We start from the raw sequence: 18480 nt of genomic DNA, 5'->3' as shown, positions 1-18480 counted from the left end.
GATGATTGAGGGATAAATATTTGGCCAGGACACTGGGGAGAACTCCCCTGTTCGTCTTTGAAATAGTGCCGAGGGATCTTGCGTGTCTGCCTCGGTTTAACGTCTCATCCAAAAGACAGCACCTCCGACAGTGCAGCACTCCCTCAGGACTCTGCCAGCTTGGATTTTGCGCTCAAGTCTCTGGAGTTGGACTTGAATCCACAACCTTCTGATTCAGAGGCTGCATTGCTGCCACTGAGCCATGGCAGACACCACATAGTAGCAAAGAAAGTCTTGGGTTTATAACAGTACCTTATAATCTACTAAATATTTCAAAGCACTTTGTGTAAATGAAGTACTCTTGGCAAAAGTGGTTGCCATTCTGCACACAGCCAGGAGATAAATGTTCAGTTAATTTGGTGTTGGTTGAGGGAACAATGTTCTCCAGGACATTGAAAGCTCCCTGCCCTTCTTTGAATAGTCTTGCGGAATCGTTACTATCTACCTAAACAAGGAGATGGAACTTTGGTTTGATGTCTGATCTGAAGGGCATCACTGTTAATGGTTCAACCTTTTCGTATGAACATAATCTTGTGCAAACTGCTTTGATAGGCTCGTAAGTGGACTCGCCTCATTAATTGAAAGCTGCGTCTTTTACTCTCCGCTGTACTGTGTTACAGGACCCTAAGTCTAACAATTAACACAATCCTGGTGAGTTCTTTATTGGAGTGCATATATGATGCCAATTACATCTGCCAGTCTGAAAGACCAGTGTCGCTAACCTGTTTTTCTACATGGTAAACTACTGACCAGGTGTTTGTGGGATCTTGGTGAAAATTGACCGTTTTGTCCATTTTACGTAAATTACACATCAAAGTAGCTCATTGGTTGTGTTGTCTGAATTCAGGAAAAAGCAGAAAGCAGTCCCTATGAAGGTGGAAGGGGGTTCAATAGTAATTTTCAAAAGGGAGTTGGATAAATACTTGCAAGAGAGCAATTGCAGAGCTACAGAGAAAGAGCAGGGAGTGGCATTAATTGGATAGCTCTTTCAAAAAGCTGGCAGAGGCTCGATGGACTGAATAGCCTCCCTCTGTGCTCTGTGATTCAACTATATGTCTGGTGGATTGTCTCTGGCTATTCTGAGCTAACCAACCTGAAATTGAGACACATCCTTGCTAATTAAAATGCAAGTACACGGACCCTGCCAACAATACTGGACTCCCACTTCATAGATTATATGTCTCACTCCACGAGTGGGACTTGAACCCACAAATTTCTGACTCCAGCGCATGAGGGATACCCCAACTGAGCCAAGCTGGCACAAGTGGGGCACATATTTTATGTTTATAGAAGTGGAATCCGCTCCAGTGATGACAAATGACTATAAATTACACTCTGTTTTAGAAGTAGCCTTTGATGAAAAATTTACAACGTTAAAACTTAAACCAGCATAATGTATGATTAAAAGCACTTGCAGCGAATTTTGATTAGCAAGTGCATAACTGAATGTTGTAAACAAACTGAACAGAACCATGAATCCTTGGAATATTAGAATATTGGGGATTAGAATAGTTAGGTGCTTCATGGCCGGCACAGACACAATGGGCCGAAGGGCCTGTTTCTGTGCTGTATAACTCTATGACTCTATTCCATGCATGCGTGCGTATTATGTATCTGTGCAAGGAGCAACGGTTCAGTGGAGCTTCAGGTCTATGACATTTTGTCCGACCTGGAGAAAGTTACAGATGTAACACAGGCAGTGCTTTACTCACGAATGCAGATGAGACAGTGTGGAAGAGAGGCAGGCAGCCACAGTCATTGCCCCACTTCTCCCCTCCTGCCACCCCTTGGCCCTGTCCATCCTGGACCTGCAGATGGCCAACTTGGCCAGGCCCAGGAACAGACGCACGAGAAGGTCCTCTGGTTTGCTCACCTCACGCCCCCTCAATCTCCACAGTGGGCCGCCAGAGATCAGGAGTGTGTCACTGAATTGGAGCTAGATGTTGAGGAGTCAAAGAGTGGAAGTACAATGTGTGATGTGTTTTGCTTTCTCCCCTTCTAGGTGTTTCTCACCGAGTATACTGGGCCTCTGATGATCTACCTGCTCTTTTATTTCCGGCTGCCATTTATCTACGGCCCTAAATATGCTTTCACTTCGAGTCCGCACTCGGTTGTGCAGTAAGTTGAATGTTGCCTGACTCTTAGAGACAATCTTTTACTATCTGTCCAGAATTAAATGTGGGAAACCCACGCGGACTGCAGTGGTTCAAGGCCCACCACCACCACCACCACCACCTCAAGGGCAGCCAGGGATGGGCAATAAATGTCAGCCTCGCTGGTGATGCCCGAGAACTAATTTTTAAAAAGTGTTAACCTACACAGGGAGTGATGAGTGTTTATCTGTCCTTTGGGGCCACTCTGAGACCGGGTGTATGTTTTTGCTGATCTTGTCCCTATTTTTTTGTCTCCTGAAAGCTTTGACTGCACACTGCAGTACAGTTACACAGCGACTGGCTCACTCCTAACATAAGCCCAGATGCTTGAGTGTGGGCAGGCTGTGGATTTCCAATGGGACCACCTGTTGGTATCTGGGCTGATGACTCGGAAGTTGATCCCAGGAGCAACTGTTTGATGTGTTTTTGGCAATGCTGGTTAAGGGGAGAATGGGTGAATGCCCAGCTCCTCTACAAGTAATACCGTGGGATCTTCTGCATCCACCTGAATGGGCACAGCTGGTGCTGCCATCTTTCGGATCAAACAGGCCAACAGAAACCTATTGGCAAGGCTGGCATTTATTGCCCATCCCTAGTTGCCCTTGAGAACAGATTGGCTTGTTGGGCCACTTCAGAGGACAGTTGAGAGTCGCCTACATTGGGGTGGGACTGGAGTCACGTATAGACCAAACTGGGTAAGGGTGGCAGGTTTCTTTCCTTAAGGGATTTTAGTGAACCAGTTGAGAGTTTACAACAATCTGACCATCTTTGTGGTCACCTTTACTGATACCAGCATTTTATTTCTAGTTTTTTCTTTAAGGAAAAAGGTTCACATGTAATTTAAGAGGCATTGGGCACCTAACAACACACTGCTCGAAAGCAATTGTGACAGGAGCCTGAAAGAATAGCCTGTGTAATTTTTTTGATGGTGTGTTATGGGGGGGGGGGGGGGGGGGGGGTGTTACATCTTCTAAAATAAGACCAGATGGTTTTTTTTTGCAGTGAATATGGGGGTTTTGATTCTGGGTTATGTTTTATGGCATTAGTGAGGGAGAGCAGGGGTAGAATGTGGGAAAGCTGGATGGAGAACTGCACTTGGGTATTGAAGGGTTGAATGCTCTTTAGTGACTACCGACTAAATCACTGTGTTTGTTTAATGTAGTCAGTAACCCAGCAGGGTAGCAGCCATATTAAACTGCGTTCTACTAGGCTGTAGTGCTGTCTGGCGCGCATCCGCTGTTTGCGGTTAACCCCACTCTCTCTCTCCTTTCTGCAGCCTGGCCTGTATTTGTCACTCCTTCCACTACGTCAAGAGGCTGCTGGAGACACTGTTTGTGCACCGCTTTTCCCATGGCACCATGCCATTCCGAAACATCTTCAAGGTAAAAATGACCTTTCTGTGGAGCTTGCCCATCTATATAGCGCTTTTAACCTACTCGTGTTTGTTATAGACTGGCCCCACAGTTACAGTACCCTAGAGATTTTTTTTATTAATTTTATTTTTATTTTTAGATACAGCACTGAAACAGGCCCTTCGACCCACTAAGTCTGTGCCGACCAACAACCACCCAATTATTCTAACCCTGCAGTAATCCCATATTCCCTATCACCTCCATACACGAGGGGCAATTTACAACAGCCAATTTACCTATCACCTGTAAGTCTTTTGGATGTGGGAGGAAACCGGAGCACCCGGTGAAAACCCACGCAGACACAGGGAGAACTTGCAAACTCCGCACAGGCAGTACCCAGAATCGAACCCGGGTCCCTGGAGCTGTGAGGCTGCGGTGCTAACCACTGTGCCGCCTAATTACTTTGGAACAGGAGGCTGTTCAGCTCCTCGACACTGCTTCTCTATTCAGTTAGATCATGGCTGATCCTTTACCCATCTTTTCTCCATATCCCTTGATATATGTGGAGTTGAGTCCACAAACGGATCAGCCATGATCTTATAAAATGGCAGAGCAGGCTCGAGGGGCCAAATGGCCTACTCCTGCTCCTAGTTCGTATTGCCAATAAAAATCTATCAGTCTCAATCTTGAAAGCTCCTGTTGCCCCAGCAGTGCGAAGAAGTGCTTCCTGATTACAGCCCTGAACCGCCGAGCTCTTAATTTTAAAGTGATGCCCCCTTGTTCTGGTCTGTCCCACCAGAGGTGCTAGTTTCTCTCTACCTACCCTATGGAAGCCTTTGATCATTTTAAACTCCTCGGTTTACATTACTCCTCAATCTTCTATACGCAAGTGAATATAGAACAAAGTTTAATGCAGCCAACTCTCCTAATTTAACCCTTTAAGTCCCATGGCAGCCCTTCCAAACTTGTATTGCACTAGGGAGGGGTAGCAAAGCAAACTCACCAGCATTGCTAGACACTGCAGATGGTTCTGTGCCACATTTAAGTTTTTGATGTTTCCAGTGGCTGTATGTTTGGAACCAGCGACACTACTGTGGCACCCAGCACGCAGTTCAATGTAAAACCAACTGGCTCCGCTATTGGCAAAGGTCGTAGCTGAATTATAAAATTTGCGGGGCATGGGGGCGGGATGTGGAGGAATTATAATTCAGCTTTGCTAGACCTGATTTGGTATCTTCCATTTGCTGTGAGGAAATGGCTCGCCACCTTTCTGTCCTTGGGTGAGGAGAAGCTGTATTGCACATCTGACAGGGTCAGATAAATGCAGGCCAGCTTTGGACCAGCACTATCCTGGCCATTCGTAGCTCTCGCTCTGTTTTTATTTCCCCAAAATGTATTTTTATTTTAAATTAAAGATGGAAACGCTCAGCCAGTCTGGCAGTATCTGTGGAGGGAGAAACCGAAGTTAGCATTTTCATCAGAACTGGAGAAATTTGGAGATGTAACAGGTTTTAAGCAAAGACAGATGGGGAAAGAACAGAAGGGAATGTCTGTGGTGGGGTGGAGGGCAGGAGAGATTAACTGATAACAGGGATGATGATGCAGGGCAAAAAGGGATGGCAATGAGACAAGTCAAGAAACACAAGATGGGTTTCGAAGAGGTGGAAAAGCAGAAAAATCACCAATAGCTGCGGTCCCAAAAAAACTCCCAGGAAAAACAGGGGCAGAGGATATGCTGTGAAATTATTGAACTGAATGTTGAGTCCAGAAGGCTGTTAGATGCCCCATCGACAGATGAGATGCTGTTCTTTGAGTTTAGATTGCACCTCATTAGAATAATGTTAGGAGGCGGAGGAGAGAGTGGGAGTGGAATGGAGAATTATTTTCTGTTTTATTGTGGAATGTTTGAGTTGAAGTTCCTGGAAATTAACCTTGTTTTGACATTCTCAGGGTCATCAGGCAGTGTTCACTGTCTTTCCCAGCTGCAGTTACTTTTACACCTGTGGCTTGCTAGGGAAGTTCAGTGGGCATAAAGTGTCAGTGTGGAACTGGCATGAACGATGCTATGACCAGTGTTAAAGCACGACCAGCATGGGGTGAATCCATTCCCTTCCTGGCGGGTGGCATATTGTAACTGCTCATAGGAACAGGGGAGGCCATTCAGCCCCTCGAGCCTGTGCCATCGTTCAGTTAGATCATTTCTGATCTGTAACCCTTAATACCCTTACCCCACAAAAATCCATCGATCCCAGTTTTGAAATTTTCAGTTGACCCCAAGCCTCGGCAGTGTTTTGGGGGAGAGTGTTCCAGATTTCCACTCCTCCCCTTTGTGAAGAAGTGCTTTCTGCCATCACCTCTGAACAGCCTAGCTCGAATTTTAAGGTTATTTTTCCCCCTTGTTCTAGATTACCCCCACCAGGGGAAATGGTTTCTATCTACCTCGTTAAATCCTTTAATCATCTTAAGCAGCTTAATTGGATTGCCCCCTCAATCTTCTACATTCAAGGGGATACTTTATGCAACTTGTCCTGGTTATTTAACCCTTTTGGACTGAATGGAACATCAGTGCCTGCAGCTACCGAAACTACATTTTTGGGACAGTTGGTAACTTTAGCCAAAGATCATGCCTGTGGCATCCTTCTGGCACTGGGAGGTTTCGACCGGTTCAGATATGTTGATCTACACAGAATTTGATCCGCCCCCTTTAGTACATCCTCCAGATGATATCCCATTACTTGCAGAATACGTGCTGTGCAGCAGTCAGCCTGAACAGAATGACGTGAAGCCTTGAGCTGCTCACCAACCAGCTCGATTTTATAAATTGATTTACTTGGGAGCTGGTTATGAGTTTTTGTTTTAAAATGAGTGCAATGTTAAGCATTTCTAATTGTTTGAAATACATTCTCCCCTTCGACCCAGTCCCTGGCTCATGTTGGTATACAGCCCGCAGTACTCAACCCAATTAGCTGCTGCTCTTGTATAAGTGCAGCTAGGCAGTGGCAGGCTGTTCAAATGTGAAGGGCATCGTGGCCAAGCCACACGGAGCTTTGAGTAGTTGCCATTGAATAGCAATTAGAAGCACAAACACTGTGTGACTGGAATGTTTCTTTGTCCCCCTTCTCTTGGGCTGACTAATGTCCATCTTGAACATGGGAAAATCCATCATCTATACCCACACAGCACCCTGGCCCTCAGCAGTACCACCATCACAGAATTTGCTGCCATTGCTGTTTTGGTGGGTGGATGGTCCTCTCTCTGTCTCTCTGTCTGTGTCTCGCTGTCAGAGCAGGAACAGCAGTTTCTGAACTGTGGACAGGTTTGGGGTTTTCCTGCGGGCTTTTTTTAAAAAAAAAGTAGTCGGAACCAGCCGGTAAACCCTGAATCTGTCCCAAGTTCAGAAAGTGCTGTTCTCCCTCTCGGCTCCTGTCAGCTGTGAAACTGGGTTGCGGGTTTTTTTTTTTAAACAGCTTCTTAGATAACAGCCACTTCCGGAAGAGGAAGCCAATGGGAAATTTCTCATCCCTGAAATTACCAGTCACGCACTTCAAAATTTTTACCACGGACGCATTGCTGACCTCTGCCGCCACCTTGTCCGCGAAGCTTTTTTTTTCAAGAACTAAAACAAGTCGATGTGCTTGCAGGTAGGATGATCCCAGTTGGATGAGCTGGCAGTTTACCAGTGCTGTGCTGTTGGGGCTGTGTTTCTATCAGGCTAAGGTCAAGCAGTATCCCCGCACGCACTCTGGGGTCAGTAAGCCTCCACTTCGACAAAATGCACCTTCCTGTTCTAGGCTTGGGTAAGTGGTATGTATTTCTGAAAGGGAGAGCGAGTGTACTCCCCATATTGGGCAAGCCGAAACCCTATCTTTGTGGATTTTGTAGATTCTTGAGCATTTTGTGCTTGTGTGTGTGTCCGGCACCCGGATGAGTTTCGATCAGGTTTGTCGTTCCACTCATTCGGTGCTGTTAGGCTGAGGACGCAGATTAATTCAACAAACTGTCTGTCGCGGCTTTGGTAAGGAGTCCTGTTCAACTCTTGGTTTCCCTCCTGTTTTAGAATTGCACCTACTACTGGGGTTTCGCAGCCTGGCTGGCGTATCACATCAACCACCCACTCTATACACCTCCCGGTAAGTCATGCCCTGCATTAATGGACTGTGAATCAAGGTGCCAGTGTGTGGGGCTACCAGTCTGCCCTGCCCTGAAATGTGGTAGTTGTTGCTGCTCCACTCATGACAATAGTGCACCTTGTGTCATGGGTGGGTGTGCTGGGTAGACTCGACCTGGCAAAGATGGTGAGCCTCGTTCACAAATGTTGAGAAGGTCGGCATTGCCCTGGCACGTTAGTGAGACACACAGATCAGCAGTGTCCATTGCCTTCTCTTCCCTCCACCGATTCACCGTGGCTGCAGTGCAGGACCAGTTTTGCCCATACCCTGGGAAGAAAATAAACCAGATCTGATCTTTTTTGGTTAAGGTTTGAGGAAGGATGGCCCCGTGGTTCCATTTCCCAGTTGCTACCCTACTCGTAACTGTCTGGTGTGTGCTTGAGGGCTGGGTTAGGGTGGTTATAAAGCCTTCTGTGATCAAATAGTCTGACACTTGCTGACTGAGCTCACATGAAGAATGGCTACTTTGGCCATATGCCCCTCAGGGAATGCTGCGTTCCTCTAACACTGATCTCCTGTGAATCTCCCACTCCCTTCACCCACAATGCCTTAAGCTAGATCCTAAAGTCTGGAATTCTCTCCCTAAACCTCTCCACATCTCTGCCTCACGCTCGCTGCCCCGTGCTCTCGCGCTTTCTCTCCCTCTTTCTACCCCCCCCCCTGGTTCTGCCAGGGGGCACAGAGCTCCAGACCTCATTACAGCTTGGTCCAAGCATGGACAAAAGAGCTAAATTTCAGAGGCAAAAGATGAGGGTGACTGCCCTTGAAATTGAAGTCAGTGGGAATCTGAGAAAAATCTCCACTGGTTGGACTCGTACCTAGCACAACGGAAGATGGTTGTGGTTGTTGGGAGGCCAATCATCTCAGTAGCAGGACATCGCTGCAGGAGTTCTGCAGTAGTTTCCTAGGCCCAACTATTTTTAGCTACTTCACCAATGACCTTCCCTCCATCATAAGGTCAGAAGTGTCATTTACTGAGGATTGCACAATGTTCAGCACCATTCTCAACTCCTCAAATACTGAAGCAGTTCATGCCCACATGCAACAAGACTTGGAAAGCATTCAGATTTGGTCTGATGAGTAGCAAGTAACATTCGCGCTGAGCAAGTGCCAGGCAATGATCATCTCCAACAATAGATGATCTATCTCCCTTTGATGTTCAACATCATTACCATTGCTGAATCCCCCAGCATCAATATCCTACGGGCTATCATTGACCAGAAACTGAACTGGACCAGCCATATAAATACTGTACGGTTACGAGAGCAGATCAGAGACTGGGAGTTCTGCACCTCCCTCCTAACTCTCCAATGCCCATCCACCATCTACAAGGCAGAAGTCAAGAGTATGATGGAATACTGTGCACTTGCCTGGATGAGTGCAGCTCCAACAACACTCGGGAAGCTCGACACAACGACACAATCCAGGACAAAGCAGCCCACTTGATTGGTGCCCCATCCACCTCCATCAACATTCACTTCCTCCACCACTGATGCACAGTGGCAGCAGTGTGTACCATATACAAGAAGCACTGCAGCAACTCACCAAAGCTCCTTCAACAGCATCTTCCAAACCCGCAAATTCTTCCACCTAGAAGGACAAGGGCAGCAGATACATGGGAACACCACTTGCAAGTTCCTCTCCAAGCCACACACCACCCTGACTTGGAACTATCTCACCATTCCTTCACTGTCGCTGGATCAAAATCCTAGAACTCCCTTTCTAACAGCACTGTGGGTGTACCTACCCCCACATGGACTGCAGCAGTTCAAAAAGACGGCTCATCACCACCTTCTCGAGGGCAATTGGGGATGGGCAATAAATTCTGGCCTTGCAGTAACACCTATATCCCACGTAAGAATTTTTAATGAGTTGTTATGCAGGTTCCAGTTATTTGCCCTATGTTGTAAGAGTGCGCATCTCCAGATGTGCTGTGTTGTATTAGACAGGGGACTCTGGGTGAAACAAAGGTTTTTACGCCTTTTGAATCTCTTGTCGTTCAGTCTTCATGCTGGTGGAGTTTGTAATGGTGATTTATACCAATGGAACGGGGCTACAAAGTTCAAAGTTGTGACTTGGGCACATTGAGCCGCTGTGTTCGTCCTCTCCAGTCAGTGGGTGGGCTACCTGTCAGGGAAATGCCTGGGTGCCCAATTTTAAACTGCTCCCTCCCAAGTAGTCACAGCAGTGACTGACTTTTGTCAATCACTGAACTGTCCAGGGAGGGCACTGAGGTGAGGTTGATGGCTGGCAATGATCCTGGTGCAACATATGTGCTGCCTTACTTCAAGTATTTTATTTTTCTTCTTCCCTGCTTTGGGCCTCCATGAGTCTGAGGATAAGGCAGCTCCAGAGTATAACTAGCCCCTCTGTGTGCCCCTTGGATCCTTCATACACAACCGGATTAATGTTGGGCACTCAGAAGAAACATCTCTACACTTCTGTGGCCTCCAGCTGTTTGGACCGGGCAGAGCCTTGGTTCCAGCTCTTTGCGGCTTCCTCCTGATTATCGATCAATAACCTTTACTGGTGGGGGTGTTGGAGCTGAGGTTCCTTTTCCAGTTTTCACTGGTCTCCTGGATAATAATCCTGACTTTTTTTTTCTGTTTCAGCTTATGGAGACAGACAAGTGAAAATCGCTCTCGTCATGTTCCTGGTGAGTTCTCCTGCCTTCAATATCTGAAAACCGCAGTTTATTATTTTATAAGTGAGTGGTATTGGTGGTGTTTTGCTCTGGAGTTTTAATCTGTTTGTGTTACCAGATCCTGTGAGTTTTACTTATGAGTTTTAAGATTTCTCTTAATTCTTCCCAATGTAATTTCTTTTTCCCTTGCCTCTTGAGTAAAATTGCCAGAATAACTTTATCAATCTGATAATATTTAAATTGAGAATTCTGTTTCAGAGATGGCCCTACAGTGCATTCATTCATTGATAGTAACATAAACTGCACCAACTTCTCCCAGAAATGGAACACGAGATCAAACGGGTGGGTAGGAACAATCTGGGGAGTGTTGCTGCAAGCCTCTTCGTGACTGGATTTAGAGGGACACTTAAGGGCGCTTAGGAGCAGGTTCCTGTGCAGGTTCCTTCAGAGGGACTATAGAATGGAGGTGGGTGGATGCTGCTGTATCCAGGCTCCAGCGAGGTGGTGTGAATCCCTGCAACATTGGAGACACCATCACTGGCTGGAATTCCTGAATGGCAATAGGGTAAGTGCTAGGGCACTGTTAACCTGGTGTGCTCCTGAACTACTCCCCCCTAAAATGTGATACAGATGAGGCCTCGGAAACCTAGAATTACATGGAAATTACAACCGCAAAGCAGGCCATTTGTTTGTACTGGTCTGCGTGCAGGTTTATGCTCCACACAAGCCTCCTCCCACCCTACTTCATCTAGCCTTATCAGCTTGTCCTTCAAACAGACATTGCTGGTCTTTGATTTCCTCACTGCTCTCTGGGAGAAGCCTCTCGTCCTACTGTGATGCTAATCTGGTTAACTATTGCCATTGGAGCTCGTAGACGCTTCACTGACTGACTCTCTATAAACCGCTGGGAGCTGAGCTCTCGGCAACCTTCGAGTTACTGATTACATATCTTTTTCCTTTTCCTGCAGTTCTGCCAGATTGGAAACTTCTCGATTCACGTAGCACTGAGGAACCTCCGGCCGCCAGGTGAGGTTGTGCATGACACACCAGCAAACCAGATAACAGTGCTAAGCATTGAAGTGGGTCTGGTGGTGCGGTGTCCTGCCATCGGACTAATAATTCAGAGAACGCTAGTTTATAATTCCCACCGTGGCAGTTTGAAAATTGAATTCAGTTTCAAGAACAAAATGATAGTTTCAGTAAGAGTGAGTACAAAGTTGTACAAAATCCAATGGTTCACAAATCCTTTTAGGAAAGGACACCTGTCCACTTTACCCGGTCTGGACCTATGTGACTCCAACCCTGCCTCAGCTTACCTGCAGCTGAAACTCGCATTTGTGCCTTTTGCTGCTCCGGTTTCCTCCCACGTGCCAAAGACTTGCAGGTTGATAGGTTAATTGGCCATTATAAATTGCCCCTAGTATAGGTAGGTGGTAGGGAAATACAGGGGCAGGTGGGGATGTGGTAGGAATATGGAATTAGTGTAGGGTTAGTGTAAGTGGGTGGTTGATGGTCGGCACAGACTCGGTGGGCCGAAGGGCCTGTTTCAGTGCTGTATCTCTAAACTAAACTAGACTTGGCTATTCCAGTGCTCTCCTGGTCAACCTCCCATGTTCCACCCTCTAATAAACTTGGTCATCCAAAAATCTGCTGCCTGTGTCCTAATTCACACCAAGTCCTGTTCACCCATCACCCCTGTGCTCGCTGACCTACATTGGCTCCTGGTTAAGCAACACCTTGATTTTAACATTCTTATCCTTATTTTCAAATGCCTCCATGGCCTCTGCCCTCCCTATCTCTGTAATCCCCTCCAACCCCACAACCTCTCTGATCTCAGTACTCCAATTCTGGCCTCTTGTGCATCCCTGAATTTAATCGCTCCACCATTGATGGCCATGCCTTCAGTTGCCTTAGCCCCAAGCTCTGGAATTACCCTCCCTACACCTCTCCTCCGCTCTACTTCTCCTTCCTCCTTTTAAGACATTCCTTAAAACCTACCTTTTTGACCAGGCTTTTGATCATCTTCCTGCCATCTCCTGCTACGGCTTTGTCACACATTTTTTGTTCGTAATGCTGCTGTGAAGCGCTTTGGGATGTTTTGCTCCATTAAAGGCGCTATATAAATGCGGGTTGCACAGCAATGTGGTTGACTCTTAACTGCCCTCTGAAATGGGCCTCATGAGCCACTCAGTTATATCAAACCACCACCATCTTCTCGAGGAAGTGAGGGATGGGCAATAAATGCCAGCCTTGCCAGTGGTGCCCACATCCCGAGAATTAATTAATTTTTGTTTTTCTCTTACAAATATAATTTATGAATGATCTTGCCTGTAAGCACTGGTGGCCATTTGGGTCAGTTTACCCTGTACACTGTTAACTGTCATGTCGGCTGTTCTGTGTACACTACGTCTCGTGCAGGTTATTCTGTGTACACATGATGCCATGTGGTTCCCATCCCCTGTACACTGTACCCTGTGAATGGAGTGTATGTCAGCATTCTAAGCAAGAAAAGTTTCATTATAAATATACCTTTCAAATTGTGAAGTGCTTTCCCTTCTCTTCATATAATTACACAGGAGGAGGCCAGTCAGCCCATCTAGTCTGTGGTAGCTCTTTCGAAGAGTATTCAAGTTAGTCCTGCTCCCCTGCTCTTTCCCAGTTTTGATGGTTTTCCCAGCTAGAATTCAGCACCTTTTTTTTTTTTCAATTTTAAACAGGTGATCTTACCACTGCCCTCCACCCAATACCACAGTCAAGGGGAGAGGGGCATGTAATTTAGGGGATTCAGTATGCGAACGATTAGTGAGCTGAATTGTTGCCGTCTCAGGTGAGAGGTGCCCAGCAGAGGAGGAGTTGGGAACCGAAGGAGGCCATTCAGCCCCTCGAGCCTGTTCCACCATTCAATGAGATCATGACTGATCTGTGATGTAACCCCATATCCCTTAATATTTTTTGCTTAACAAAAATCAACCATCTCCGATGTTAAAATTAACAATTGATCAAGCATCAATTGCTGTTTGTGGAAGAGAGTTCCAAACTTCTACCACCCTCTGTATGTAGAGGTGTTTCCTAGTTTCGCTCCTGAAAAGTCTGGCTGTAATTTTTAGACTCTGCCCCCTAGTCCTAGACTCGCAACCAGCAGAAATAGTTATCTATCTACCCTGTTTTCCTTAATATCATAAACATCAGTCAAACCTTAACCTTCGAAATTCCAGGGAATATAACCCTAGTTTGTGTAATATCTCCTAATTTAACCCTTGATGACCAGGTATCATTCTAGTAAACATAGGCTGCACTCCCTCCAAGGCCAGTATATCTAAGATGTGGTGTCCAGAACTGCTTGCAGTACTCCCTGGTATGATCTAACCAGGTCTGTTAATAGCTGAAGCTTGAGTTCTAGCCTTTGTGTCTAAGTAAAAAGACCAGCATTCCATTAGCCTTTTTGATTATTTTCTATACCTATTCATGACATTTTATGAACATCTGAAATAGGAGCAGGATTTGGCCATTCGGCCCTTCAAGCCTGCTCCACCATTCAATATAATCATAGCTGATCTGATCTTGGCCTCAACTCTGCTTTCTTGCCTGTGCTCCATAACCCTTGACTACCCTATCGTTCAAAAATCTGTCCAGCTCAACCTTGAATATACTCCATGACCCAGCCTCCCCTGCTCTCTGGATTCGAGAACTCCATTGATTAACGTCCAGCTGAGAGAAGATATTCCTCCTCATTTCCATCTTAAACAGGAGACCCCTTAGTCTGAAACTGTGCCCTCCTAGTTCTAGATTTCCCCCATGAGGGGAAACATCCTCTCAGCACCTACCCTGTCAAGCCTTCTCAGAATCTCATGTTTCCATAAGATCACCTCTCGTCTTAACTCTGAGTATAGGCCCAACCTTTCCTCAAAACAACCCCTTCATCCCAGGAATAAGCCTAGTGAACCTTCTCTGAACTGTTTTTTTTTTTTTCCAAAAATATATTTTATTCATAAAAATCTGTTAAATACATTACAAAACAATTCAAAACCGCACCAAGTTGACATTCCAGAAAGTGAAAAAGAAATCAGTTTTCTTCGATACACGAGTGAGTTGCCTCCCAACCCTTCCATTCCATTTTACATGCAATGTACATTTGCATTACACAGCAAAACCATATTTTGGAGCATACAGCCCAGGGGGTTTTACACAGGTTCCAGCCCCTCTGTTCACTTACACAGTGGCTTTTCCCCCATTGAACCTTTGCAGCGGCTGCCCCAAGCTTTAGTGCGTCCCTCAGCACGTAGTCCTGGACCTTGGAATGTGCCAGTCTGCAACACTTGGTCGTGAACAGCTCCTTGCACTAGAAGATCAGAAAGTTTCGGGCAGACCAACGAGCGTCTTTCACTGAGTTGATGGTCCTCCAGCAGCAGTTGATATTTATCTCCTGATACGTCCCTGGGAACAGACCGGAGAGCACAGACTCCTGTGTTACAGAGCTGCTCGGGATGAACCTCAACAAAAACCACTGCATCTATTTCCACACCTGCTTTGCAAAGGCACATTCCAGAAGGAGGTGGGCAACAGTCTGTTCACCACCACAGCCACCTCAAGGACAGCATGCGGAGGCGGTGAGATTCTGGTCCAAGCTGATGAGGCAAGTGTCCACCTCCCTGTCCCGTACATAGATGATCATATCTCTGAAAAGTGCGATGTTATCTGAGATCTTCCTGCTGGGTACAGTACAGGTCTGATCGGGGTGAATCACCAACTCCAGAGCAGACTTGACTTGACTGGTGATGAGTTTGGACAGAATCGTGTAGTCAACATTAAGCAGTGAGATGGGTCGCCAATTTCTGATTTCTGCCCTCATCCCCTTCCTCTTGTAGATGAGGGTGATGATGCCGTTCCTCATAGATTCTGACATGCTGCAGGCCAGAAGCATACTCTCGTATACTTCCAGCAGGTCTGGGCCGATCCAGTCCCACAAAGTTGAATACAACTCCATCGGTAAGCCATCGCTTCCGGGAGTTTTACTCGTCTCGAAGGACCTGACTGCCTTTGTCAGCTCGTCCAGGGTTAGCGGTTTGTCCAGACTCTCCCGCATACTGTCATCTAAGACCTCCGTGATAGATGACAGGAAGGACTGGGAGGCTGTGCTGTCCATGGGCTTCACGTCGTACAGCCCGGCATAAAAGGATTTGCTAATCCTTAGTATGTCAGACTGCGATGACGTTACTGAGCCGTCCTTTTCCTTCAGGCTGCTGATCACAGAGCTCTCTGTGTACCTTTTGGAAGAAGAAACGTGGGCACGTCTCATCCTCTGAACTGCCTCCAATGTAAGTATATCCCTCTTTAAATAAGCAGACCAAAACTGTACGCAGTACGCTCTAGGTGAAGTCTTACCAATGTCCTGTACAGTTGTAACAAGTCCTTTTATACTCCGTTCCATTTGTCTTCCTAATTACTTGCTGTACCCACATGCTAGCTAGCATTTTGTGTTTCATTGCGACGGACACCCAGATCCCTCTGACACAGCATTCTGTGCTGTCTCTCTCTCCTTTTTAAATATTCTGCTTTGTTGTTCTTCCGACCAAAGTGGATAACCTCACATTTTCCCACATTATACTCTCTGCCAAATTTTTGCTCATTCACTTTCCAGACTCTGTGTCCTCCTCATAACTTGCTTTCCCACCTAACTTTGTATTATCAGTAAATTTGGCTACAATACACTCTGTCACTTCATCCAAGTCATTTAATATAGATTGTAAATAATTGAGGCCCCAGCACTGATCCCTGTGACACTCCACTAGTTACAGTTTGCCAACCTGAAAATCCTGATTCTGTTTCCTGTTAATAGCCAATCCTTTATCCATACTAATATATTACTCCCAACACAATGAGCTCTTATCTTATGCAGTAATTTTTGATGTGGTATCTTATCAAATGCCTTTTGGAAATTCAAATACGTTACATCTATTGGTTTCCCTTTAGCCACCCTGCTTGTTACACCCTCAAAGAACTCAAATACATTTGAGAAACACCATTTCCCTTTCATAAAACCATGTTGACTCTGCCTGATTGTATTATGGTTTTCTAAATGTCCTGCTACTATTTCCTTTAATAATGAATTCCTGCATTTTCCCAATGACAGATGTTACGCCAGCTGGCCTAGTTTCCTGCTTTTTGTCGCCCTTCTTTCTTGAATAGAGGCGATACATCTTCGATTTCTTTTCAATCTGTTGGGACCTTTCCAGAATCTAGGGAATTTTGTAAGATTACAACCAAAGCATCCACTATCTCTGCAGCCACTTCTTTTAAGACGTTAGGATACAAGCCATCAGGTCCAGGGGACTTGTCAGCCTTTTAGCCCCATTAGTTTGCCCAGTACTGTTTCTCTAGTGATGGTGATTGTTTTAAGTTCCTCCCTCCCTTTTGCCCCCTGATTTTCTAATAATATTGGGATGCTTTAAGTGTCTTCTACCATGAAGCTACAGAGAAGGGGTGGGGAAGTGGGACTAGCTGAGTTGCTTTTGCAGAGAGCTAGCACTGACATGACTTTTTTAAAATTCTATATATTTATCTCTGCTCTATAAGACTGATACATAATGTTACTGATCTGCCCAAGTCTCTTTGGATCTCCACTGTTCCTAGCTTTTATAGAAAGTACCCTGTTCTATCCTTTTTATATGTTCAAAGTGGCTAACCTCACATCTGCAGTCATTGAAATCCATTTGCCACAGTTTTGCCCATTCACTTAATTTATCAATTGTAATTTTAGGCTCCTAGGGCTAGTTACAACTTTTATTAGCACTCTAGGCAAAGCTTCTGTACGCTGACCAACTTGCATTTATATAGCGCCTTTAATGTAGTAAAACTTCCCACGGATTACACTGTAATGAGAAACTTTGACACCCAGCACATTAGGACAAGTGACCAAAAACTTGGTCAGAGAGGTAGTTGTTAAGGAGGGAATTTGCTGCCCTTCCTTTCAGTGTGAGGTGGGGGTGTGGCTTTGAGGGGGCACCAAATGGGCCCAGAGCATGTTAGGAAAAGCACAACAGCGAATACTAACCACTGTCCTCCCAAGCAAAGATCTGTGTGCAGAATTTGGTGTCAACTTTAATCTCTGGCAGCTTTGTAACTCTATCTGCTGCTCTAATTAAAGATAATTTTAAGAATTAATCCCTGGTCCGGTTGAGTGTCACAGCGTCTTGATGCCAAGTATTCTGAAGCATTTAACTTGTCCAAACGGGTGTTTTATTCATTTTGAACAGGTGGCCTGTTGACAATCCATTAACAGCAGGCAGTACACAAATCTTTGAGTAACCCTTTAGGTGCCGTGCAGCTTTCCAAACAGCTACAAACCCAACCCTTGAATATTGGCACTGGGTAGTTTGGTGCAAAATGACTTGTGCTGAACATTCTGAGACACTTGCTCTCTCAAACAGTTTAGACTGTGTCATGCAGACCGCCACCTGCCAAGAATGAGGCACATTAATTTTGTCACATGAACATTGATTTTTAAACTGTTGCTGGATTGAAGAAATGACGTTTGAAGATCACCAGACTCTGGGCTGGAAGGACATTTACATACTAAGATGCTGCTTGTGGAGACAAAGGACTATTCCCTGCTCCAATTAACCCAAATGGATTTTCATTGCCAGACATTGAAGATGGAAGGAAGTGCATTCCAGGCCCTGCTAAGATGATACAATCCACAGAACCAGAACTGGTTAAACCAACTGGTCACATGACTAACTGGCTGGTCCAGGTTTTTCGAATTAGCCACATGACACTTTTTGAATTCTGAAGGCAGTGTTCAATTGAAGCTGGAACAAGGAAGCCTCCCTCTCCCTTCTCTTTTTTTTTTTTTCTTTTCTCCTCCTCTTCCCCCTTTTTTTTTAAGAAAGGAAATAATTTATGACTTAATATTGCTAATTCACTAAACATTTACAGTGCAGGACCAAGCTGTTCGGCCCATCGATCCACGTTCACACAAGCCTCCTTCCATGTCCCTTCATCTCACCCTATCAGTATATCCTTTTATATCTTACTCCCTTGAGTTTTTCTAGCTTGCTGTTAAATGTATCTACGCTATTCAGCTGCACTATGGGTTAACAAGTTCCACATTCTCTCTATTCCCG

The 18480-nt window shown here is 45.6% G+C and overlaps 1 protein-coding gene across 1 annotated transcript in view; it reads left to right on the top strand.

Moving 5' to 3' along the window:
• The window catches only part of tecrb (trans-2,3-enoyl-CoA reductase b), a 63145-nt gene that overhangs the window by 36935 nt on the left and 7730 nt on the right, over positions 1-18480 (top strand). Inside the window, exons 6-10 of the mRNA XM_068020913.1 lie at positions 2042-2157; positions 3469-3574; positions 7602-7674; positions 10326-10369; positions 11326-11383. Coding sequence (XP_067877014.1) covers positions 2042-2157; positions 3469-3574; positions 7602-7674; positions 10326-10369; positions 11326-11383 — 397 coding nt within the window. The remainder of the gene's footprint in view (positions 1-2041; positions 2158-3468; positions 3575-7601; positions 7675-10325; positions 10370-11325; positions 11384-18480) is intronic.

Source organism: Heterodontus francisci, chromosome 43 (assembly GCF_036365525.1).
Source record: "Heterodontus francisci isolate sHetFra1 chromosome 43, sHetFra1.hap1, whole genome shotgun sequence".
In the NCBI taxonomy this organism is placed as follows: Eukaryota; Metazoa; Chordata; class Chondrichthyes; order Heterodontiformes; family Heterodontidae; genus Heterodontus; species Heterodontus francisci.
The sequence above is the reverse complement of the archived record's forward strand: the minus strand, read 5'-3'. Positions and strand labels throughout refer to the sequence as shown.